This window comes from Bactrocera latifrons, unplaced genomic scaffold (genome assembly GCF_001853355.1).
Source record: "Bactrocera latifrons isolate USDA-ARS-PBARC rearing strain unplaced genomic scaffold, ASM185335v1 scaffold_44, whole genome shotgun sequence".
Classification (NCBI taxonomy): Eukaryota; Metazoa; Arthropoda; class Insecta; order Diptera; family Tephritidae; genus Bactrocera; species Bactrocera latifrons.
Genome location: NW_017537090.1, coordinates 1,022,974 through 1,048,303, shown reverse-complemented (window position 1 = coordinate 1,048,303; position 25,330 = coordinate 1,022,974). Strand labels below are relative to the sequence as shown.

General features: G+C 38.6%; 5 protein-coding genes across 9 annotated transcripts in view; 4 read left to right on the top strand and 1 right to left on the bottom strand.

Annotated features, from left to right (window-relative positions):
• Positions 1–1,099, top strand: part of LOC108972946 (vitamin K-dependent gamma-carboxylase) — a 20,237-nt gene extending 19,138 nt beyond the window's left edge. Inside the window, exon 6 of the mRNA XM_018939899.1 lies at positions 807–1,099. Within this exon, the coding sequence (XP_018795444.1) occupies positions 807–1,004 (198 nt within the window). The 3' untranslated portion in view covers positions 1,005–1,099. The remainder of the gene's footprint in view (positions 1–806) is intronic.
• Positions 1,100–1,256: 157 nt separating this feature from the next.
• On the bottom strand, positions 1,257–8,395 carry LOC108972950 (ATP-binding cassette sub-family B member 7, mitochondrial). Of its 3 annotated transcripts, none has more exons than XM_018939910.1 (9): positions 8,129–8,395; positions 6,121–6,250; positions 4,493–4,667; positions 4,259–4,422; positions 4,035–4,201; positions 3,856–3,966; positions 2,997–3,791; positions 2,125–2,400; positions 1,257–2,067 (listed from the first exon to the last, which is right to left on the bottom strand). In XM_018939910.1, exons 1-9 carry the CDS (start codon positions 8,267–8,269, stop codon positions 1,867–1,869), a joined length of 2,160 nt encoding a protein of 719 aa, XP_018795455.1. In that variant the 5' UTR covers positions 8,270–8,395; the 3' UTR covers positions 1,257–1,866. The 3 variants fall into 3 exon arrangements, with proteins under 3 accessions (XP_018795455.1, XP_018795456.1, XP_018795457.1); XM_018939911.1 differs by having other exon boundaries at positions 4,493–4,613; XM_018939912.1 differs by lacking the exons at positions 1,257–2,067; positions 2,125–2,400; positions 2,997–3,791; ... (3 more) ...; positions 4,493–4,667; positions 6,121–6,250 and adding an exon at positions 6,311–7,880 and having other exon boundaries at positions 8,129–8,221.
• Positions 8,396–9,094: 699 nt separating this feature from the next.
• LOC108972909 lies at positions 9,095–9,995 on the top strand. The gene is made up of 3 exons (XM_018939801.1): positions 9,095–9,318; positions 9,535–9,751; positions 9,812–9,995. Exons 1-3 carry the CDS (start codon positions 9,235–9,237, stop codon positions 9,841–9,843), a joined length of 333 nt encoding a protein of 110 aa, XP_018795346.1. The 5' UTR covers positions 9,095–9,234; the 3' UTR covers positions 9,844–9,995.
• Positions 9,996–10,440: 445 nt separating this feature from the next.
• Positions 10,441–12,649, top strand: LOC108972908 (UBX domain-containing protein 4). The gene is made up of 5 exons (XM_018939800.1): positions 10,441–10,634; positions 10,767–10,901; positions 10,985–11,589; positions 11,648–12,282; positions 12,341–12,649. The coding sequence occupies exons 1-5, from the start codon at positions 10,553–10,555 to the stop codon at positions 12,549–12,551; spliced, it is 1,668 nt and encodes a 555-aa protein (XP_018795345.1). The 5' UTR covers positions 10,441–10,552; the 3' UTR covers positions 12,552–12,649.
• A 1,376-nt stretch (positions 12,650–14,025) lies between these two features.
• Positions 14,026–25,330, top strand: part of LOC108972935 (serine/threonine-protein kinase NLK2) — a 255,837-nt gene continuing 244,532 nt past the window's right edge. For 2 of the 3 annotated variants that reach the window (XM_018939868.1, XM_018939867.1), the window contains exons 1-2: positions 14,028–14,057; positions 14,474–15,258. In XM_018939868.1, the coding sequence (XP_018795413.1) occupies positions 14,858–15,258 (401 nt within the window). In that variant the 5' untranslated portion in view covers positions 14,028–14,057; positions 14,474–14,857. Of the gene's footprint in view, positions 14,058–14,473; positions 15,259–25,330 lie in introns of all 3 variants that reach the window. The other variant, XM_018939866.1, reaches the window with a different exon arrangement.

Genomic DNA, 25,330 nt, shown 5'->3' with positions numbered 1-25,330 from the left:
GGACGGACAGACAGACATCCGGATTTCAACTCTACTCGTCACCCTGATCACTTTGGTATATATAACCCTATATCTGACTCTTTTAGTTTTAGGACTTGCAAACAACCGTTATGTGAACAAAACTATAATACTCTCCTTAGCAACTTTGTTGCGAGAGTATAAAAACACCAGACAAACAGCAAATTATTATATGAACCGGTGTCAAAATTGGACAATGAGTATGGCACCGCCCTATTTTAAGTGAAATCCCATATCCTGGGACCTGCTCGACCGACTTCAACCAAATTCCAGACGTTCCTATTGGTGTGGTGTAGTGAAGGACCGACCGGTCGATTGCCGTATATGGTGCCAACAAGTTTCTTTGCCTTTTCCTCATGTGCTGCCGGCTAGCGATTTCAGGCTTTGTTGCAGCTCTGTAGTTTGGCAATAACGTGGTCGTGTAAGAAGCACAAACTGTCGAATGTAACACCTAAAATCTTAAGATTATTGACAGTCGGCCAGTCGGACGCCATCGAGTGCAATATTAAGTTCAAGTATGTACTTCGTTTGTTCGGTCACTTCGTCCTGTTAGTGAATATGGTCGCTGTGGATTTAGTGGGGGAGAGTGTTAGGTTCCGTGCATCGAGGAAGCGAGAATAGTCGGACTTGCCATCGATTCCGATTGGAGCCTCTAGTACAAGCCTATGAACATTTATACTTACACTACTTTCTTAACAGTTTTAGAATACTTGTGTTACAAAATCGGAAAAGAAGGAAAAAAAAAATTATTTGAAAAAAAAATTTTATTTGAATTTTTTTCTTTGCAGAACAAAACAATGATCGATAACGGAACGCCCATCACCGAAAATATCCATCAAAAGCCCAATAAGCCGCTGTTGCCGCTTTGGGATGAATTTAGGAATCGCATAAAGAATTACAAAGAATTTCTCAAGCACATGGCCAATTGCGTGTTGTATTTGTTGTATGACGTGCCAATACCTATGGAGGTGCGTGAGCGAAACTAAACGTTCCCAGCCGCAGATGTCTTTCTCGCAACTATTGTAAACTTAGTATTTAGTATTTAACGAAAACTCCTAGCATTTTAAAGTGAAATGTTCGAAATCGTGTGATAAATGGATAATAACGTTATTAAATTGTATACAGATTTTAAATAAACTTTATTACAGAATAAAAATACATTTAGAACATTGTTGTTGCTTTCTTAACTGTACATTATTTATTTGCATATTTCACTATTCACAATACAGCTGTGTGTGTGTATGTGTGTGTGTGTGTCTGTGTGATGGTTACCATTTTCAACAAATATGTATTTATATAAACCGTTATGTATCACAACTATGCTCACTAGTGTCTGTCTGTCTGTCTGTTAGCAACTGCCTCCACTTTTCACCTTAAAACGACTGCAGCACGACGTGCAATATTATATTCGTATATATAAATTATGTGTGTTTTATAGCTATGATCAAAACAAATCCGGCAGTTAAATTGCTGTCAACAAATCCCCGTAGTGTTGGTCTACAAAACTTTAACTAAGAACAACGTCGAATGCTTAAACAATGGCAATGAAAGTAACTACGAATGAGTGTGTATGTTTGGAGGTTAGGGTTTTGACTTTTACTACGCTTGTTTGCTTAAAACATACATACACATATATGTATGTATATAACCAGTACATACTGAGAATGAATCATTCAATAGCTTCTATGTAAATCAACAATAATTAAATTACATGACACTAAAACTGTCCAATGACAGTCGGCGGTGTGTTTGTAGTTGTCTCTGGGTGTGTGTGGGTGTGTGTGTCTGTGTTTGTTTGGGTGAATAATACAACATTTAGACATTGCTGGCGCGCACAAACGACTCCGGTCAGTATTGTTGTGTTTGCGTCTCCCAGAGACGCGCATACAGACCGTTCTTCATCAGCAGTTCGGCGTGTGTGCCCCGTTCACCGACACGCCCATTCTCCAGCACGAAAATCTCGTCGGCATCCATGACGGTGGAGAGTCGATGTGCTATGCATATGCTGGTGCGATTGGCAGTGGCGCGTGAAAGCGCTTGCAGTATGTTCTGGAAGGAGAGTGCAATTAAAAATTGTTTGAGAGATTTAAATAACTACACGTTTACTTGCTCCGTAATCGAGTCCAGACTACTCGTTGCCTCGTCAAATATGAGAATTGGCGAGTTCTTGAGTATGGCGCGTGCAATGGCTACGCGTTGTTTCTCACCGCCCGACAGCTTGAGGCCGCGTTCGCCGACTTCTGTTTCGTATCGCTTCGGCCAGCGCATGATAGAGTCATGCAGATCCGCCATACGTGCGGCATTCTCCACATCTTCTTGTGATTTATTCAAGTTGCCGTAGTGAATGTTGTGTTGTATGGTGTCGTGGAAAAGTACCGAATCCTGAAATATTAAAAAATGGACGGATTCCGATTATTTTTGCTGTTGTAGTAACGGGTATCTAATCCCCTTTAGGATGGTATGGATTTGATAAGTTGTCAACGAGGTCATTCAACGGTTAGCTCAGGAAAAGTGCTGCTTCAACGGGGTCGGACAATAGGGAGAGGGCTGTCAGATGTGTAGGGTTAGCAGGAGATGCACAGAGGTGATTAGTGTCATTTGGGGACTCGTCGCACGCTAGACATATATTTGATATGTCAGGGTCGTTTCTGGATAAGTAGGAGTTTAACCTACTGCAGTATCCAGAAAGAAGCTGCACAAGGGTCACTCTCGATCCTTGTGATAGAAATTCCCTCTAGAGTTTCGAGTTGTAGAAGTTAAACAACAACAAGAAGAGGACACCACCTTGTGGAAACCCTGTTTAATTCTTCTCAAAATATCAATTCGCTTTTATCCCCTATTCACGCTGATATGGACAACCCAATAACTATGTGGATTAGCTCCAAGTGTTATAAACTACCGTTAGGTGAAATAATATATTATACTGGACTACATTTTGGGGAACCATAAGAACGAATATATATGTATGTAGATATTACCTGCGGCACAACAGCGATTGCGTGGCGCAAACTGTCTAAATCCACTTCACTGGTATCCTGTCCATTAATGAAAATTTTGCCCGCATTGGGTTCGAAGAAGCGAAACAGCAAACGCACCATCGACGATTTTCCCGAACCCGAACCACCAACGAAAGCAATTGTCTTGCCAGCTGGTATGGTGAAGGACAAATCCTTGAAGATCGGTTTACCCGGTTCATACTCAAAGTTGACATTTCTGAATTCGATAGATGCATTGTCATAACCAACAGCCAGAGGTGGTGCATGCGGCGCCGAAGCAATACGTGCATCGACATTCATAAGCGTAAACATTGATTGCATGTCAAGTAGAGCTTGACGCACCTCGCGATATACGCTGCCAAGAAAACCCAAGGGGATGGAAAGTTGGAATAGTAAACCGTTAACCATCACCAAATCACCAACGGTCATATTGCCTTTGGATATCTCGTTAGCGGCCAGCAACATGATTATACTCAGCGCCGAACTGAAAATGGCATTTTGACCGAAATTCAGCATGGCCAAACTGGTGCTCGTCTTCAAACTGGCCCCCTCATATTTCTTCAGCACTTCATTGTAGCGGCCGGCTTCGAACTTTTCATTATTGAAATACTTGACAGTTTCGTAGTTGATCAGTGAATCGACAGCTTTATTGCTCGCCTCATTTTCGGCTTGATTCATATAGATGCGGAACTTGGTGCGCCATTGCGTAACGGCTAACGTGAAAGCCGCATACACGCCAACACAACCCATCGAAACGCCGGCGAAGGCTAAGCCGCACTGCAACAGAGATTTCCAAAATATAACTGTGAACCAAAGTATCTACGAAGCAACTCTACTTTACCTTCGTTCCCAAGATGGAAGACACCAGCGCCAGTTCGAATATGGTGGGCACAATATTGAAAACCATGGCGCTGAGCACAAAATTTATGCCACGTGAACCGCGGTCGATGGTCTGAAATATTCACAAATACTCTTACACACACTCTAGAATAGATTAGACAACAGCACAGCCGTGCTTACCTTAGATAAGGCGCCGGTTTGTTTATTCAAATGGAATGCCAAATCCAAATTATGCAAATGTAGAAACACGTTCGAGGCAATCTTCCGAATGGAATGGTGTGCCACCCGCGCGAAGACAGCATTACGCAGTTCGTTGAAAGCGGCAGCGCTAGCGCGCGCAACGCCATCTAAAAGCAAGCAGTATTTATTTAGTTGTTTTTTAAATCTAAAAAGTGTTGTATTACATCCAAGCAGCATGGCTGTGGCTACAGACAACACCGTGTCCGGCGCTGTGTCCATGTTCAACGTGTTCATTGTGTTCAGCGTATCGACGGCACCCTTAAACAGGAACGGCACACAAACGGTCAGCATTTTGGAGCCGACCAGTAGACCTAGAGATATAACCACACTACAGGGGAAAATTAAGCACCAAAAAGTGAGTTTAATTAGAGCAAATTTGAATTTTATTAATTACGTACCGTTTCCGCACGAGCGCATCCTCTTTGGGCCAGATGTAGTGCATCATGGCGCGCAACATATCTCGTGACGTCACTTCCGGCGCGTCGAGTTTCCCCAGCGCACTGCCTGCATCAGTGCCGCCTAAATGAATATGACAATTTCGTAGTGGTAACCGCTGTGCTGTTGTTGTCGGACCTGTGGGTAATTACTAGATTCAAAAGTAAGACCCCAACAAGGTCACACAACAACAGTAAGCGTTTGATTGATGATTAATGACAACTAAAGGGAAAAATGTTAGCACGGTTAGCTGAACAAAAATTAGTTAAATCAGTGTGTATATACAATAAACATAATAAAATGTTGCATAAATACTTAAAAAAGTTAGAAAGAAAAGTAAGGTTATAATTAAAAGGGCAGGATTAATATGATTAGTAGAACTCGGATCCATATGCAAGTGCGTAGTTTTATTTAATATTACATCAAATCTGAAACTTATTTTAGAAGAAAATAAATTAATTCATCCCGTTATGTCTTAGAAATTTTGTAAAAATAAAAATGAAAAAAGGATTTTTAGAAAAAACAAATATTTAATAGCATTTTAAAAACAAATATTTTCTGAAAATCTGGTATGTCCAACCATTTGAACTGCAAATGCCAGTACGGTTACCTAATAATTATCGTTTGCCTAGAACTTTTCCTTTACCAAATTCTTATTTTTCACATGCATATTTTTGCGTATTAAATTTGCATAAAAATCCGAGCTTCTATAAAATTAAAAGTGCATAAACTGAACTGTCATTAATAAATGTATGGTAACAGTAGGGAAAAAAGTAAATGAAGCAGAAAAAAGCGATTAGTTGACATTTAATTGGCGCCAATGTCAAAATTTGTATACCCTTGCAACATCTGGCCACGACTACGGGTAGAAATTGGTCTTTCGGAATTGTTTCCGTATAAGTCCCGTCGCATCTTTTGACTGTCAATTCTGTGTCAGTCTTTCCTCTGGGCAGAGCCTTGTGCTTTTGGTGTAGAGGTGCCGCTTTTACAGAACTTGCTAATGCTTGCCTGTTTAGCAGACATATGGTGAAAAATGAAAAATGGTCGGATCAATAACTTCTTATACCTATTAGAAAGATTTTCGAACTTCCAGCTGACTTTATACTGTTAATGTGTGCGTTATTTTAATTAAATTGAGAGCGTGTTTTCTAATAATGGGACATCTTTATGGGTAAAATGAATAAAATCGTGTCCTGGACGCCATAACCTACAAACCTTACGCTCCTGAATGTATTAAGCCGGCTTTGACACTGGCAGGTGGCAAGAGTATAAAATGTTCGGTTGTGCCCGAACTTAGCTCTTTCTTACTTCTCTTATTTAATTTTAGCTGGTGCGCAGTCAAAACAATATAACAACGGCATGATAACTTTTCAAAACGAATGTTCAAAAATTTTTCATAAAAAAAACTAAAAACATGAAATAATGTGCTGAGGATTTCAACGTCATGCCCGTTCATTTCTCATACTCAGTGATAATCGAGTTCGTTAAGAGACAACCAAGCGATACCTGGGATGTATTTACAATGTTACCTCGTCTCTATGCCGTTATTTCGTTGATGCGTTCTAACACTGTCTTAACGCTTTTTAGTTACCTTTGGGCACTTTCTTCACCAGCACACCGCCCAGTAATTTATTTCCGGGTGTCGGTGTAAACGGTGTGATTTTCTTCTTTTGTGTTTTTGCCACATCATCATTGTCAGCTACAGATTGGCTGGAATAGAACTGAAATATAGAAATTTGTAATGCACATTGCTTGAGTAAAACGAAAAAAAACACAATAAGTTGCAATAATAAAAAAAGTTTATTTACAAACAATATACAGGGTGTATATCTCTCGATCTTAATTTCTAGTCTACTTCATATGCTATCTAAATATTCTTCAAGGTACCGCATGCACTCTTCCATATAGCTTTTCGCAACTTTTCCGCTTTCGCTCAGTGTGGTGAGTTTTTCGAAATCAAGCAAAAATGTTCTGTAAGTGTTTATTTTATACGACACTAGTGATCGCACTTCATTCTCGACATTTGCCAAACGCTCAGCTGCGCCAAAAGCCACTTGATTAAGCACGTTCGGGTATACGCTCTGCTCATGCACCAGCAAATGCAGCACAACACATAAATTGTGCGATGCGCCATCATCCAAGTGCACAAACATTTCGTCTTGCAAATTGTGGTGGCGTATAAAGGCGAATTTGTTGCGATGCAAAATTAAATTTCCGTACGTTTTGTCGTGCTTCAGAAAATCCTCAATATCCGTCAGCGAAAAACTAAAATAATCATGTCGATTTTGGGTTATAAAAAACCCGTATTCGGTGAGTAGTTTAAAATTCGATAAGGCGCCATAACTTATAAACAGTTGTGAACGTGGTGGAACTGCAGAAGTGTTGCTCTCTAGCGTCAAAACGTATTCCAGTTGCTGTTTTGGCCCTGTTGGTACGAGATCGGCGCTTGTTGTAACTTCAGCTGAATGATTGAAGAGGTCAAGAAATGGCGCTAATGCCATATTTGGCTCGTCACTGAGTAGCGGTTGAAAGAAGCATTTGTCTGGTTTGAATTGGCGACTAAATACATAAACACTACGTGTGTTGACAGCAAAATAAGCCCACTTGAATGCGTCCAGCGTATAGATTTCATCAAAGTACAGCTGACCGCAATAACTACATTCATTGCTATGAAAAAGACTCTTTAAGTTGGCGTAGCTTTCACGAATAAGACGATGTTGTTCAACTGTTTTCTCCAAAATTTCCACAGGCAAACGTTGCAGCTCAGCAATCGGGCAAAAATATGGTGCGCTAAATTGTTTGGGTATGGTGCTAATGTAAGCACTAATATGTGAAGCTTCTTCCAAGTGTTTCTCATGTAGTATATATAGCGCTAATAATGATTGAAAAGATATTTTGCGATCTTTGTGGAATTTGGTTACATCAAATTGTGATTTAAAATGTGCTGCTTCTTCAAGTGTCGATATTGTTACCAAACATTTCAGAGGTAGATTTATAAGTGTATCGCTCGTAGAAAATTTTTGTTTTTTGGAGCAAACTCCGCGACCCGTAAGTGGAAATTCACGTGCCGTTAACCGCCTGGGATTGCGCCACCCAAGCCTGCTCAACTCATATAATAAGGGATTTAAGGAGTCTTCTGGTGCGTTTTGTGTTACACGAATGCGTTTATTGCGTTGCCTTGCGCGGCCAGTGCGACCCATGATTTCGTTTACAATACTTGTAAATAGTTATTACTACTTTTTTATTTGTGTGTCAGCAAACAATGTTCAAATGTTGTTTTTTATTGGCTTAAAATTTTTTTATACATACATAAAATACTTTGTATGTTGATGTTCACGAAGCTTGTTAGTTCTGCAATGAGAAGTAGATAAAAGAGAAATGGTAATTAATTAGACCATTTTCATCTTCGACTAGTAACGTTTAGCTACACGGAAGGCCAAAACAATACAAATTTGAACACTGTTTGCCTGACCACTCCAGCAGCACCTTTTGAAAGTTTTAAGCATATGCTGAACCATAATGATAAATTGTCTAATAAGATATGTTATGAAATATATAGAAATGATATCGCCCGATATGGCCTTGAAATTTGCACTTACCAAATGAGCAGGTAATCGTCGTTGTCCATGCGCTTTGAGTAGACCAGAAGTGGGCCTCACTATGCTGTAGAATCGTCTATTTGTTAATGTTATTTGTTGCTGCTTGCTACAAAATCGCGCTAAGTGCACTAGTCCAGCCATAATTTAACAGACACACAATCGAATAGGAAATATCTGTCCCTCCGTCCCAATTTTGATAATAACCTCTCGTTTTCGCAATATTTCTATCAAATCCACTTATCAGCTGATTTACTAGGAATTGTTCGATTTATAACCATAATAATGCTGCCATTCTACAAAAATCACACAATGATTGGTCTCGTTGCGGCAGACAACGTTTCAGGCGGGCTTACGCAACACCCGGACTACGAAAAGAACATGTATTTATTTCGGTCTAGACCTGTAAACTTGGCTACTTAAATAATTTTAATGAATATTGTCCGTCAGAACAACAACAAAGAGTAATAATATCAACATTATACATAATACACCTAAAAAAAAAATGAATTCTACGGAGTTACGGAAAAAATATTCTAGAACGCTCAGTTATCAAACAACTGAGCATCAAATGCTATTCCTAAGATATTCGGAAATATTTATTTAATTAGATATATTTGAAATTTTTGAAGTGTACAGAGTAGGACTACAAAGAGTACTGCACTAAACAAAAATAATATTACAGAAAACATCACACCTTCTTCATTTTTTGGTTAATAATACAATTCATCAACAATTCGAAATTGAGTTTTCTTTTTATTATTTAAGATATTACTCCAATATGAGATTTTTCTATTTTACAGTTTCCTGCAAACTCCGCTTCTCCTGAATGTGATGTTACGTTATTTTGCATTTTTGGTAACGATATGCAGAACTTAAATTTTTGCCAATGTAAGCACGCTATAATTTTTAATCAAAGTAAAATATGTTACATCTGGCAACACTACATTTTAAGTATGTTCAAAACAAAAGTTTAAATAAATGTGCACTAGGCAAAAGTCGAAAAACAAGATAACAGCGTCCATTTTGACAAATTCGGAAATTATACTTCATTTAAGTATTATAAATTAAAGCTGCAAGTTCTCCTAAATAAATCAGTAGCAGAAAAAATGGAATCAGCAATTAAAACCAAGAAGTGTTCCGTGAAACTCAATCGTATGTCATTTGTTGGTATTACTCCGCAAGAAGTTCAGGTAGATTGTGAAATGAAATTTCATTTTTTTTACGCACAGAGAGTGAAAATTAAATATACATTTACATTTGTGAGCGTCTGGCATAAAGTTTCCACATATTTTACATTACCAAGTTTTTCTGTGATCCATTCGTATGACTGGACAAATTCGCTCTGTTTATATAGCTGAAAATATTACTCAAACAATTTTTAAGTGTTTTTAATTCTCCCTATTTAGGAACAAATTTTGGATCAGCGAATACGCCGCTGTGCGGTGCGTATTCAACGCTGTTCTGACAATACGAACTTTAGCAAAATATCCGCAGATAGTTCCACCAATAAAGATACAAAAATGCGACGTTGCTGCATTCGTTTGCCAAGGATTAATTTAGTTCGCAGTGATATATCGTCTCGGTCTGGCTCCGTAACCAGTGCCAGAATTCTTTCTGAATCAGGTTAGTAAATATGAGTTATAAATGTAGAAGGTAAAATCTGATAATATACTCTAATTTCAGAGCTGGATGATCCGGAAATTGCTAACCATTAAAACTTTCAAACATACCAAATACATTCGCAAACGTATATTGACATTTATTATTGTTTCAATTCACCTAATATATTGACAATGTAATTCATTTTTATATGATGATTTAATATGGAAATATAATATTAAATATAGGCATACAACTTGTAAAATAATGATTTATTATATTGTAGTGTGTTTTTATTTTACTTTGTAACACTCTATAAACAATCTACGATTTGCTCGGAATATCAAAGAATTGTTTAAGGCAGTTATAACCAGAAAACGCGTATGTTGACGTATTTAAAGGAGCGACTTTTCGCCCATAGTTCTAGAAATACATTGATCAATTAATATATGTTTTTTAAATTTAAATAATGGTTTTGTTGCTAAAAGGTGGTTGTATCAGCTGTTTCGCCATTGCTCTCAAATTCATTGTTGCCGATGATATTTGACATTACGAAATCCTACCGTGGATAAATTTTAAGGAAATGGAAAACAATACCTAGATTTTTTCTTTCTAAATTATATTATTTTTCTATAAAACATTTAACAAAGATGTTGATTGTTCCAACACATTACTTATTTAATAATGATACGGCAACACTATTTTTCAAAGGCTAATCTTCTTCTTCGGTGTTTTACTTTGTTTTACATTTTTCGAGAAGTTGTTAAAGAAATTATCAGTGCTTTAATTCATTAAAAAAACCATAAAAACTGTAAAGGATAAAACATGAACTGGTACAAAGGTAACATTGCAGAGGCAGTGGCAGAATCAAAGGCCAAAAATGCAATTTTTGTTGTTTATGTCGAAGGTGAGTTAAAATATTTAGATCCATGGAAAAAGAAAACATCAGCTGTGATGGAACACGTCATTTCTGTAGTGATTAAAATACATATGTATGTAAATTCTATATTTTAATAATTCTGATCCCTTGTTTATAAAGGTAAAGATGAATCAACACAAAAACTTTCAAACTTTATTAATGCTCAGAAAATTCGAGAAAAATTGGAATCTGATGATTTTGTCGCCATTAAAATCGAAAGTGATAGCCAGGCGTACATGCAGTTTGCAACAATATGTAAGTGCAAACTTTGACACCTACGATTACATACTCTTATATATGTGGATATGTCTTTTAATTATTCCTTTGCAACTTTTTAGACCAAGTAGTTCCGGTGCCATCAATTTTCTTCATTGGCAAGACTGGTACTCCGCTCGAAATAGGCACTGGCATAATTGCTTCTATTGGTGAACTGGAAGAGAAAATTAATAAAGTACTTACATTATCCGGTCATAGCACACCCTCTACACAGTCATCGTCTACTTTCATTACGGCAGAGCAAAATGCCGCTGCTTCTAAGTTGACTACCCAAAAAGAGTCACCGGACGCACCTTCAGCTGACAATAAATCCCCCTCCACAAGCAAGTCAACAACAGAAACAGTTTCTGCTGTCAAGCAGGATGATCAGACCGAAATTATATGTGACGGCGACGTCTGCTACAAGAAACCAAAAGAGCAAAAAGAAGACATTGTTTCGGCTGATGAAAAACCCCAATGCTCAACTAATCAGGGAGAGAATCGAAATGAAGTTGACGCAAAAGCACAATTGGAAGAAGCCAGAAAAAAGATGGAAGAACAGAGGAGGAAGCGCATTGAAGAAGAGAAACAGCTAGAGAAAGAGCGGGAGTTGAGGCGTCGACGTGAGGGAAAGGAAATGCAAAGCTTACAAGAATGGCAACGCGGACAAGAATTGAAAGAACTAAAGGTTTGAATAAAATTTTATTTATATTGTGAAATACAATGTAAAATTTATATTATTTAAGGAAAATATTCGACGTGAAAAACTCGAAGAAATGGCTGCGCGAGAAAGAATACGAGCACAAATTGCTGCCGATCGTGCCGAACGTGCGCAAAAGTTTTCGTCGCCTCGTGATGAGTCAGCCGCTGCAACAAGTTCAGAGTTGGGAAATAAAAGTGGTGGTGGCTCGATTGTGAACCCAGTTACCCCAGACAGCACTAGAATACAGTTTCGTTTTGCTAGTGGTAATACCGCTGCACATGTATTTAATTGTCAAGACACACTTGGAAAATTACGCGAATATGTCCGCACAGACTTACTACCTGGAACCGGAATAAAAGATTTCACTTTAGCTACAACATACCCTAAGCGCGAACTTAATATTGAACATGATGAACAATCCCTGGCCGAACTTAGTCTTTTTCCTAGTGCTGTTATATTGATCATCGGGAAAGAGAGTACAAGTAGTCCAGCAGCTATCATAGCTCGCTCCGGTGGACTTCTGAATATATTTACTACGCTGGTAATGACTATACTTTCTCCCGTCTTTTCTGTTTTTGGTTATTTGAAAAATTTTGCTACCGGCGGAGGTCAAAAAAATAACAGTGAGTCTGGTGCAAACAAGCGAGCAAATGAGGAAGCTGGAGCACAACATGATGCGTAAGTGTAGCTATAATTTAACGCTTACATATAGTAACATTCATATTTTATATTTCAGTGCAAAACGTCGTAATATGGAACGTTTTGGAGGTGGTGTTGCTACCGGATCGATTTTGGGTAACAATGCCAGCAGCTCGGACGATACCGAAAAAGGCGAATCGAAACCGTATCGTCGCTATGGTAGTTCAAATATTCATCGCTTGACAGATCACAAGGATTCAGATGATGAAAATGCCACCTGGAATGGGAATTCCACGCAGCAGCAGTAGATAGTTTAACGAAACGTAGACTAGAATATAACTCATAATTTAAAAATACATATATTATACATAGTTTCCTTTCAAATAAAATTTAATGGAAAACAACACGATTTGCTAGTAACATATTTGGAAATGAAGCTGCATTAACACTAAATGATAAGAAAAATGTCGGGATAAAGCATCGATTTAGTTTTAGTTACATAATATCGACGGCCGTGTTTAATGAAGTTGTAAGCGTTTTAAATCGACTTAACGTAATTCGAAAATTTGGAAAATGTACAAATTTCAACAAAACATTTTTCAAATGATCTGGCAACGCTTTCGAAGGCACTTAATCCATTATTTAGCTCTTAAATAACTTCCTGCTGTCACGCCAAGTGCAACTCTGTATGCGCTGATTAGAAAAAAACTGGAATTTTTGACATTTCCATCAAACAAGTTTGAGCACATCTACAACATGTGTTTGAGTTTTCCAAGGTATCGCAACGTGTTTGCTCGTTGCTCAATTCTCTACGCTTGTGGATAATCAAAAAGGGTGGCTGCAATCGTAAAAAAAACGGCAAGTGATTCGGTTGATAGCGCGGCGTGTAGCAAATTTCCACATAAATTTGTGTACTTATTTTTCTGCAAAAGGCAAACAAAAGCAGTTCACTTGTAAAATCAATTAGTTTTTACAAATACGCAGAAAACGTATTGCAGCAAATTTTTAATTTTTACGAAGTGGAAACCTAAAGAGTCGCATATACAGTGCATACAGATTACAACAAAAAAATTAATAAATTCCCAAGCAAATGAAAAAGGTGGTGTAAATGTAAAGTGAAAGAATATAACAAAAAGCAACAAAGTAAAAGCAGTGAAGATTTTGTATGTGGCTGGTTTCTCCAATGTTTTCTGCCCCCTTACCTTTTATTGGTGTTTGTAAAATAGTTGTCGATACTAATGTGGTATAAATTATTAATAATAATATGCTAACAAATTAACTTACGAGTCAATCGTGCAGAAATAAATATAGATAAAGCCTGTGAAAAAGTGAAGTGAACAGACGAAACGGTAAAATTGTTTATTCGCCTAAGAAGCCTCAAACGCTTACAAAACAGTAAGCCGAAAAACATATATAGCGGTAGAACAAAACAGTGAATATGCGCTAGTGGAACGTGTCTATTACTGCTGTTGCTATCACGAATAATTTTTGCTTACCTGCACGCCGTCAAACAACTGCCCCTAACTTTTTTTAAATAGACGTGTTTATTTAGTTGCCGTACCTTGAAACTTGGAACGCTTGTCACACATCTTAAACACCATAATATTCTCAACTCCAAACATACTATTATATATTGGATATACGCTAAATGAGCTTGAATAACTGCAAAAAAGTGAAAAAATAGCTGTAAATATTTAAAATACAAGCATTGTTCAAAATTTCTTTAAGGCGGCTTAAATTTTATCTTTTTAATTATAAATTCATGCACGAAAATTTTAAAATCTAATGCAAATTGCAAGTTTAGTTTTTTAAAGGTAAGCATTTTAAGTTTTTAATTTTTTTTATTGTTGCAGTTTGTGGTCGTGTATGCGCTATTATTTAGTTCGTATTTAGATTTAATTTATATATTTTCTTTGAACATAAATATAGAAGTACGTTTAGTAATTTAAGACTGCTTGCTAAAAGTGCAGTGGGAAATGGCAACACTGAAAGTAAACAAAACAAAATTCTGTGCTGTGCCATTTGCCTTTCGTTTTTTATTAATTTTGTAAGCGTGGTTGTAAGGGCGTTACAAAGTCGGTACTACATAGTAAGAATGTCATTTAGAATTTGTGATATGAGTTTTACTTTGCGCACACATGACTATGTTGATGGTCACAAATATTGTTATAATCTTTTCATTGTTTAGTACCGAACATTAATTTATTGTTGTTGTTTTTTTTATTGACAGCTTTTAATCGGCGTTTAATAAAATTTGGAAACGTTATCGCTCTACGTTCAATAAATTTGTAGGAATAATCTCATGATCTTAAATAATATCTTATAAAAATAGACAGTGTAATTTAAAGTGTATATTCGTGTAAATGTCAGTTTAAAAGTGTTGTAAAAATATTTAAAAATATCAATTTAAAAAAAGAAGTAATTGCAAGTATTGCAATTGTTTAAATAAGTAATACGAAAAGAAAGCAAAAATTTCATTCAAATAAATAATAATTGTAAGTTAATAAATTAAGAATCAAATTAAAATATTTGAGCAACCAGTTCTCGATTCGTGCGTGTTTACTTTTACTGTTGTTTTGTGAAATTTTAATTCTTTTGTATGGCAAATTGTTGAATGGCGGCCACTGTTGGCCCCAAAAGGCACACCGTGAACGGAATAAGAGCCAATCTCAATCCTAATCCCAATCATAGTCATAATCACAACAACAGCGGTCATATAAATAGTCATCAAAGCAGTACAAACGCCAACGTCAATAACTGCTTCAGCAATACCTCCAATTCTCAACAATTTGGTAATAGAGCAGCAGTGCCCGTTGTTGCTGTTGCTCCTACGTCGCGTTCTCGTCCGCGTATTTCAATGAGCGTATCAATGTCACTCGTACAGGGAGGAGCTGCTGGCGGTGCCCCACAAGGTGCCATTTTAGCTGCTGCAGCACCATATTATCAACCGCCAGCTGTGCCACAGGATGTACAGCCGGATCGTCCCATTGGCTATGGCGCCTTCGGAGTAGTATGGTAAGTGTGAAACCAAATCGATTGCTTACTACTTTTATTTATTTAAAATAAAATGAAACAATGAATGCTAGCTAAAAAGCTATCCGTGACAGCTGCTGCAAATAATATTCTGTTTTGAGGTGCATTCGTTATTTGTATGTTTTGTATTTATTCCAAATATGGCATTACAACAATACACTCGCGTTATCACCACCAAAAAGGCAGAAGAAATGGAAGCTACCACTAATTTTATCAGACGCAGTAGTGCTAATGTTGAAATAATTACAACAATAGTAGCAACAAAACTGGCAACAATAGTAAAGGGCTAATCAAAGTTCGGTGTGTTGTGTACATAATAACGCTTTCCCAAAGTAAAAGAATTAAGGCCGACGAGCTTATTGATCAAGATGTATCATAATGCAAATATAGCAATGCGCTTTTTACCTTCATATTCACTAAATTCACACATACATATTCATGGCCGTTTATACACAATCCTTTGGGGAAAATTCACAGTGCAGTGTGACCTAAGCGTTCAACGTCAACTGCTGAGCAGCTCATTTTGATTTGTACGAATCTCTAAAATTACATTTTATCTATGTGCACACGTAAACACGTACATATGTATGTATGCATGAATGTATATACACAAATAGTATGTGTGCACCACTACCGGCACGGCATACATTGCAGTGGTTTGTGAAGTAAAGGTTCATTGGCTTTTGCAGACGTGGCATACTCGCTTACAAATGGGGTAAAAATCGTCCCGACAATGTTCACTGCAACTCAAGTATTACAAAGTGTAGTGCTCATAGTGGTATGTCTGTCTGTCTACATATTTCTATACACATGTTTGTATATAGTAAAATGTAGGAATGCTTTGTAAGTAGAACTGTGCTGCTACCCCTCATTTCAGCTGCCGCCTGTGTTGTTGTTGCTCTTGTAACTGCTGCTTTGACGTTTACAACACACACAGTACACGCCGCAGCCGCCCTTCTCCCATTACCTTCCTGAACCGAGGGTTGCTTACATTAAATATTCTTGCTAAATACCAAATAACTACTCGGCTGTTCCTCACATCGGAAATTGTTTGTAAAAATTTTATTTTTATGAATTTTAATCAACTGCAATACGGATTTGATTCGCCTAAAGTTGTTGCTGCTGCTGCTGTCATTACAAGCTGGCGAATATTTTCCCATTTAATGTTGGTGTAATTATGCTTTGCTTGTGCGCTTTGTTGTTCAAAGAGAATACAAATTATGATGTGGTAGTTTCGCTATCGCTGTTCTGCGGGCTAATGAAGGAACAGTTTTAAAAATATGTACATACATAAATGTATGTAAAAATGTTACTGTATTTAAATATTATCGTTTATATTTTTTTCTCTAAATACGATTAAGCAACATTTTTAAAGTGGCGTGACAAACGAGTCCAAATTATCGTTTTATGTAGGGAGTAGTATTCGAGCATTGCAGTCTAACTCTGTAATACCACTGTTTCCACGACAGTCGTTTCTATGAAAGCGGAACTGATCCGGATATTCATCTGATCGAACATTTGGCAACTCGACATTATCCCTTCAAATTATTTCAAATTTTCTGTTGCCCCAAAAACAAAAACAACTAACTGTAATTTTATTCTGATACAATTTAAATGTTAATAGAACGAAAATTAGTATTTTGGCAGGAAAAGCATGCTGAGATAATGAGGTTACCAAGCTGTGTGTTAGGTAGTCGACAATATGGCTCGGACACTATTATAAATAAATGTTATGAATGTGTAATTGCAGGGAATATTCCTTGTTCTATTATAAATAAGGGGTTTGCAATAGCTCTCACGCACCAACTATGGCTTTTATTCTCTTTTTTATGAAATGCAACATCCAAGAAACGTGATCTTTAATGAAGATGTGTCAGTGGGTAATGGTTTAGTAATGTTGCTTTGAGGGTGGTTTTGAAAAATTTGAAATATACATATAAATATATTGAAATTTGAAAAATATTGTTATTTCTTTTCAAATCCACTGAATATGTTTCTTTTATCGAGTTCGTTAAACAATGAAGCCGAAATTGTATGTGTATTTAGAGGAGAAATTAAGTTTTTTATTAATCATAAATGGTTATATGATCCTCGAAACAGATAGTAATAGTTTGTATCTGATTAGAAGTTGATATTGGAAATTACTTGTTGTTGTTATAAGAGTGGCGTCATGAAGAATCCTGTTTATGTTCCAGAACTTGTCCTGTTAAATATCCATGTTCGCTCAGATTTTGGATAACCGAACTATGAAAGTCGCGTTAGAAACATCACTGAAATCATTTGGAGAATGGTGCCGAGTTAACTATCTTTGGTCCGATAAAAATCCGGGAACGTTCCGGTTATGGTAACCAGTCTGTCGTGATTTCCAATCAAGAGTAACTGTTTTCAAAAATAATGCCCTTTAATGCTTGATAATGTTGTTTTACTGGCAGAAAACATTCCCACTGGAATGGGTCCGGATTTTTATCCGGACAAAGACTGTCAATGCGGAAGAATTCTTCCACAACAACAACAAGACCATTCCCTTTTTTTTTTGAAATGCAGCCGAGTTGGCAACTCTTTGACGTATGAAAATTCCTCCGTTTCGGATCTTTAGTACTGTATGGGCAAGGTCTCTTTAATCCCTATGTGTAGTTGTTTAACGGTTGTCGAAAATATCATGTTGCTATTTGAAATTCTGTTAACTCAACTTTTTTAGAGAGAGAAAATATGCATCAATGTGGGATTTTTCTGTAACCTTTTTACTGGTACTGGTGACTGGTGGTACCCATCAATTTTATATCTTTCGTTAACTTGGAATAATTATTTCCCATAATTATATTCAAAATAAAACATTAATCAAATAAAAAAACAAAAAACAAAAACAAAAATATTAATTCCCTTATCTTTTACAGGGTTTGAATGAAATGTAATTACAATTTAATCTTGTAACTAATCGTCTAAGACCACATTTGCCATGTTATTTTTATGTTTTGTGTAAAATAAAATAAGTCCCCACAAAAACACTTCAGCTTCAAGCTGTCTACAGCGAATTAAATTCACAACTACATACACACGCACATACAGGCGCACTTAAAAATACAAGTCATGCATAATTTTTCGTGTCTTTGTTGACTTGATCTTAACTTCCACACTTTTTTATGGTTAATTATGAGTCCACTTGTAAGTGCTCGATGCAAACGATAGCATTTAAGTTATACAATAAATCCTTAAAGCATTTAAAAAACATTAATGCGCAGCTACCATAAAATTACAACGAAGCAACCCCAAGCCGAACTCAAACCCAACCTAACTTAACCTAAAAAAAAATACCAGAAGTACAAGTTGAAGTTGAAGTGAAAATCAAGAAACTCAAGTGTCAGCTCCGCAGCGTTTAGCGCAGAATATGCAGATAGGAAAAAATAATAATTAAATATTTAAATAAAAAAAATTATAAAATTTTCTACCAAGTAATGTGTTTGTATGTATGCGTGCTGTTGCTGCGCGCTGCGATTCCTTTTTAAAGCCCAAATTCAAAAATATACATACTCATTGCCATTCAAGTGTAAAACGGCATTTCCGGATGCAATCAGACGAAAACTGCTCGGGGTACTCAAATACCGTTCGCTAGCTGACTGCCTGATAGGCTGGTTGTGCGACTAGGAGGATGACGCACACTTACATACATTTGCTCAGGCCCGTAAAACGCGTTTAAAAACGCTACAGCGGCGGTAGAAGTAGCGAAAGGGCAAAGACCAAAAAAATCATAAAAAACAGAAAAATTAGTAAAAATAAAAAAATCGACTTAAAGCCGCGCAGTAGCGCCGTTTGGAGGAACTCCAAAGCCAAAGGAACGTTTGCAGCACGATTCAATTTAAGTTCTGCAGCTTCTTGAATACTGCAGTGGTTGGCTGAGTATGCGATGTCGCAGAGCGCGCCACAAGTAAAACCCTAAAGGCTGTCTTCGAAACAGAAACAGAAACAACAACACTCGCACATACACATTCAACACATTTGTTGCCCAAATCGACAAATGCGGTTCCCTAACCGCTGCGACGGCGTCGTCGAATATAGACATTTGAACGCACAAAGCGTGCTTGTTAAAGTAAGCAATAAAGCAGCAGAGGCAAGAGCGGCAACCAACTCGCTTCGGCCGTTCAATAAATGCAGCGAGCACAGCAGGAGAAGTCACCATGTCCCGCAGCAAAGGCAATGCTGATCGCAAAAGGTATTTTGAAATAAAAAGAAGGCAACAAAAAATATGCCCAACGAAAAATCGAAACCAACAGCAACAGGGAAAACACTCAAACAACTGCTCGCGAATGCGCTCACAGCCTTTTCGAGGCGATAAACTGGTACCTTTTTTGTTTATATAGTGCTGCGAACGGGGGGAAAAGGCAACTAAGGAAATTATTAATAAATCCTGTGCGCGCAAGCGTTCACACGTTGCCACCGGAGAATTGGTTTGTAGACTGTCGGACGTTGACGGAGGCTGACTGGCCGAAAAGCAGTTTTCAACCCAGACACCTTCAGTCTGGGCTGCCACGAAAAACGTCGAACAGTAACGTGATTTCGAAGAAAGACGTAGAGTCCCAGTTTATACGAATTTCATTTGCTTTGTGTAGGTTAAACTTATTTATGAGAATTCTTCGATTATCCCACTGTTCTTGAAGATCCTCTGTTGTCTGGATTTCATAGCAGGTTAAACTTATTTATGAGTATTCTTCGATTATGCGTCCGTTCTTTAAGATAATCTGTTGCGTCGAAATTCCGAAGTTTTGAAGAAACATGATCCAAGTACCTAAGTTTGGATAAGAGAGCACATATATGAACTCCCGATCGAACGAGCGACTACCAATGCAACTGTTATATAGAAGTCTATTTAGAGCATTTGTTTTTGTAAGTAAGCGGAAAGTAATCTTAAGAACTGCATGCTTCTGTCGAGCCTTTCAGGTTGAAAGCTACTTTCTAACAGGTTAAAGTCGCATTAATACCGTACCGAACTAACCCCACACTTACAGGTCATTGACTCCCTTCCCATGATGGTTGGGTCTGCGTAATCGGAACGCAGCCGGATTTTTTTTTTTATCCGGTCCAACACTGTCCACGCGGGAGAATTCTGTCTCTACAACAACAACAGGTCATTGTCTAGTACATACAATTGGTACCATAAAGAACTGGTTCCATTTGATCGAGCCCTCCAGTTTCCCAGGCTTTATCTTAGTATCGTAAGTTGTATTTTCCGATTTTAGGATAAACTTTGACAACTTCTGAAATCATTAGTTGCCGAGTCTAAGTTCTGTAGTAGCCGAGTCAAAAGCACATGAATCTCTCTAATGTTCTGTTTACTACTATACTTCGAAATGTGATTTACTCATATTGACTATTGTTTCTCGCTTAAGAGGGTAGACAGATAGCAGCAAACACAATATGTATCGAACCAAATTTCTGTAGCCCTACCACTAAAAATCATATTGTTGCATCACCTCTGGAGAGCCATTACTACTGCTGCGGCTGTGGCCAACAACAACTCAGCACAGTCAAGACATGTATGCAGACGATGGAACAGGACCGTACAAACGGAGTTGCTTGAGCTGAGAGGCGAATGCTCGAAGCAGCGCACACGACAGCGCAGCAGTGCGAGGAGTTGAGCAGAGTTGCACATAGAAGAAATTGTTAGTCGATTTAAAGTAAGGTAAAATGTAGTAAAATTTTGTTGGCGAGCAGTGGCGGTAGCGCGCCGTTACTAAGGACAGACAAAGTGGCAGTCACAAACCAACGAAAAAGAACTGACAGAAAAGTAAAACGAAGACAAAGACGAGAAACAAGAACTGTGCACTCTCGAGCTACCTGCAACTGGTTTTGCATTCTAACGGATGAACGAATGGCTAATGTGCACAGCTTGGCCTGGCAGCGTCAGCGCTACCTGCAGACACACACTTGTGTGCGGGTCCGACTCAGGCTCTGGCACTGCCTCGTACACACTTGCTGTGTGCGGGAATGCAGAGCCTGCATATGGACGGAGCTGCTGGGCAGTACCTACACACACATATATATATATATATATATAGTCCATAGCCCTCACTCAGTCCTTCTTCCACTGACTGACGTTGGCAGGCCCGGCAAGTGCGTCCTCAGCAGCACTCAGTGCGAAACCTTCAGACAATTGAGTTAACACTTTTTCAATTTCCTTGTCATGCCCTCCTTCGCACAAATATTTATTTTTCAATGCTGCAAATAAACAAAAACATGAATAAGACAATAGTTGCCTGGCAGTAAAATCATTTTTCATGACTGCCGAGATCGATTTACTCCACGAATATTTGCTTTCATGGAGATATGAGGATATGTGCACTTGTCTCTGTGTGTGTGTGCCTGTAAAGTGCAGCAGCGTTGCATGTGCGCGCGACTTTGGGGAATGGAATCTGCAAGTGCAACTGTGTCAACTTTGCTTTCGCAGCAACAAAAAAAGTACAACTAAAAAGAGAACGACAAATAATACGTTTGCAAAATATTGAATTTGTGTTTGCTCGACTCCGATGTGCGAAGTGTTAAGTCAATTTGACAGCGAGGCGCGCGAAAAGCATGATGAGGCAGCGGAAAGCGGCAGTGTGGCGATTTGCGGCGCACAGGATGTTGAGTTTTTACAAAACAAACAAAAAAAAAACCGAAATAGACAAGGAAAAACACAAAGTGCAACAGTTCAGCTATGCGTCGTCGTTTGCAAGTTTCATTTTAGTTTGCTCTAATTGCTTTAGGCGCATTCGCCGCCCAGCTAGCCAATTTAGTTGACCAGGCTGCGAATTACCAGGTGTATGCACGATATGCGCATGGAAACGACTCCTTTCCAGTAGTTGGTAGCTCAAGAGCCCGAGTTGACTTGTGGAACCCGCGTGATACTCGTGCAGCTTCGTTCGGACATTTCAATAGATTACACAGTTAAAGCCAAGCTCAGCCAGTCGTTTTTTCTTTTCACTGTTTGGCGTCAATTGGAGATACCAACTGTAGCCATATCCTTTTCCTCGTGGTCTTTCCCACTTAGTGGATTTCTACCTCTACTTCCCCCGACGGATACTGCGCCGAATACTCTCAGAGCTGGAGTGTTGCATTCATTCAGCTCGATTAAACACCTACTTACCAAAAATAGACATACTCCACTTGTGTCCTGGATGCCACCATGCGGTTTTGAGTGCAAATTCATCCTTAACAGTCTCTAAGGCCATATTCCGCCCCAACAGCTCGTTTTCTGAATCTTCCTTTAGATGGTCTTGAAGAAAATTCATTTCCCTCACTCCGAATCCGACCAATACCCTTTACGGATGCATTATTTCTAGCACAAAGGAGTATAGAAAGATATTTTTCTGAATTTTGATTGGTCAGCACTTGAAAGCTATATGCTATAGAGGCCCGATCTAAAACTTATCGATCCAAACGAGGCTAGATTTCCGAAAGTGTAGTACTTGGTCGGATATAATCCGATTCCAATTCCGGTAACGTAGAATCGGCTGATGTGGTGGTTGGTAATGCTTGCTTTTAGCGGAATGGCCTCATAGGAGCATCAAGAGCTCCTTTCTCAACTACGTCGATGACATGAAACAATACGTCGACCAGGCTGTGGACGCAACAAATTTTAGACATCACAGACCGCCATTCACAGTGATCCAGTGGTGGCTATTAACACCTTCACCGACTTCCTCTCAGTGAATGGCGTACTTGGAGTCAAACCACAACCCATTGCGGACGAAGAGCTCGGATTGCGACGAGAATCGAGAGTGCAGCTTTGTTCTGGATCTTGTAATAGGTTAAGGTTTTGTTTATTCACATATCAAATATATGCTTAACGTGCAATAAGTCCCCATATGACACTTACCACCTCTTTGCATGCCCTAGTGACTCTACGCATCTGACACCCCTCTTGCTATGGTCCGACCCGTCGAAACAGCATGTATGGGTCTACCGTTAGATATCCTCGATGACAGCTTACCACCCTAAAAGGGACTAAGTAACCGTTACAACAACAACATAGTGGTCCGATCTACCAAACTTGTTCGGATATTTCTGATATGCCTTAAATAGTAACTATGCCATATTTCTTGAACCAATGTATTTTCAGTTGAAAGCATTACAAAAAGTAAAAGGCTATTGTCGTAATCTGCATTTCTGCCTCAAACTCTCTGTGTTAAATTTTCAACTTTTGTTCGTCTTCCAACTGCATTCGCTTGCTGGGTAACACAGCAAATATTTTTTCCCTAACCGAAGGTTCTTCTTCCAAAGCGATGTGCCGAGTTTATTTTTATATGAGCGCTGGCCCGTTTGGTGAGTTACCGATGTTACTAGCGGTACGCGCGAGTATGTGTAGTACATGAGACGGCGGCGACTATGTTACTTGCACAGCTGAGTCCGGACTCAGCCCTGAGCTGAGCTGGCGGAAAAAGCCGATTGAGCAGCGGCGTTAATCGCCATCACCGGTGTCATCATCCGCACTTTTCCACTTGGCGCATGCAGCCAGCATGTTAAAGATGTTTAGCGCTGGATGCAACAACAAGTGGAAAATGGCAAAAAAGCCAACAAACTTAATTGCATGCACATATACGCACACACACATACACACACGTACTCAGATATCACATGTGCTTGTTTGTCCAAAAAAGATCAGCATATGGAAAAATGCCTACAAATCCAATAGAGATACTTCTGAAATATACTCGTATATACATACATAGCGCGACTGTGGTCCAGCCGTTGGCTCGCCTGCACTCGCTTATTTCAATCGTTTTTTATTTGTTTATTTGTTGATTTTTTCGCTTCTCTTCGCGTTTCGTTTTGTTTTTGTCTGTTTTGCTTGCCTGCTTTGTTTGTCCCGGTCTGGTCGGTCCATCCACCTCAGCGCGGCAGCACCAGCACCAGCACCAGTTTGGCTTACTCGACTGGCTCTTTCAACTGACAGCGACAACACAGCTGCCAACTGGTGGATGAACTTTGTCTGCACCGAGGCGAGAGCTCAGCCGGCTCGTTTTAAAAACTTCTAACTGCCCAAGTCATGCGTCGTCATCCGTACAACAATTGCGAAGGGAGCGAGTGAGCTGGCAGAGAGCATTAAAACAAATGGAAAAACGAGCAAATGGCGAAGAAAAGTGTATGGCACGAAATGTTGAGAAGAAAAAAGTAAAAATAATACGAACAGGATATCGGCGCAGGCAGGAAAGTTGTGTCGTTTACACTTTTTTTTTGCTTTTATTTTTGCTTTTTTCGAAGGTGGCTAAACGGATGGACCAAAAGCCATGCAGATATCGCCACATTTTCGTATGCACGAGTGTTTGTATGTGAAGGGGTCAGAACAAAGTGTCGGTGTCGGTGGCATACATACATGATTATGTGCCTCGGCAATGGGTGTGGATTATCGAGTTAGAAGTACTAAACTAAACTGAACCGAACTCAGCTGAGCTAAGCTCCTCTGCGCTGCTCTGCTTCGTTTCGGCTTGCTTTGGTTGCGGGCGCCGCGACTGTCGAATGCCGTTTTTCGCACACAATTCAAAGCCATAAAAGCATTGAGGGCTTAACAGACACCCTCATTCACTGACACACACATATACACTCGTAAATACATTTATGTATGTGTGTAAAACGGTTATTGAGTTCGGACTGCAGGCAGCTCTTTGCTTTCGCTTCCCTGATTTTTGCCTTCAACGCGTTTGCTACTGTGTGTGAACGGATGTGGGCAGATTAGGTGTATGAAATATTTGATTGTCGTACTTTTTATTGTTGTTGGTGGCACTTTTGGCAATTTGAAATTGTGCGCCCATTTCTGTTTCATATGCGATGCTTCCTTGACACCAAATGCTTATACGAGCGAATGTATTTGAATAGCATCACCTGCAAATATGTGGCCATACACCCAGCCATACACACATTCATACATACATATGTACATATTTAAGTACGTGCCCATATGTTAGTATGTGCATTTATGTGTGACGGGATCGCTTCATAGATAAGGTGCGAGTATTAAACATTTATTAGAAAACGAAATAATAAAAATAAATAAAAAAATCTTTAAATAAATGAAATAATAAAA

Bases quoted from the DNA above. Each gene is read 5' to 3' on its own strand.
- LOC108972950 (XM_018939910.1), bottom strand. From the start codon at position 8,269: ATGGCTGGACTAGTGCACTTAGCGCGATTTTGTAGCAAGCAGCAACAA. The intron at 4,423-4,492 runs GTACGTAATTAA...TTTCCCCTGTAG, and splicing joins GATGCGCTCGTGCGGAAACG to TGTGGTTATATCTCTAGGTC. The intron at 3,792-3,855 runs GTAAAGTAGAGT...TCTCTGTTGCAG, and splicing joins CTTCCATCTTGGGAACGAAG to TGCGGCTTAGCCTTCGCCGG.
- LOC108972909 (XM_018939801.1), top strand. From the start codon at position 9,235: ATGGAATCAGCAATTAAAACCAAGAAGTGTTCCGTGAAACTCAATCGT. The intron at 9,319-9,534 runs GTAGATTGTGAA...CTCCCTATTTAG, and splicing joins TTACTCCGCAAGAAGTTCAG to GAACAAATTTTGGATCAGCG. The intron at 9,752-9,811 runs GTTAGTAAATAT...CTCTAATTTCAG, and splicing joins CAGAATTCTTTCTGAATCAG to AGCTGGATGATCCGGAAATT.
- LOC108972908 (XM_018939800.1), top strand. From the start codon at position 10,553: ATGAACTGGTACAAAGGTAACATTGCAGAGGCAGTGGCAGAATCAAAG. The intron at 10,635-10,766 runs GTGAGTTAAAAT...TTGTTTATAAAG, and splicing joins TTTTGTTGTTTATGTCGAAG to GTAAAGATGAATCAACACAA. The intron at 11,590-11,647 runs GTTTGAATAAAA...ATATTATTTAAG, and splicing joins AAGAATTGAAAGAACTAAAG to GAAAATATTCGACGTGAAAA.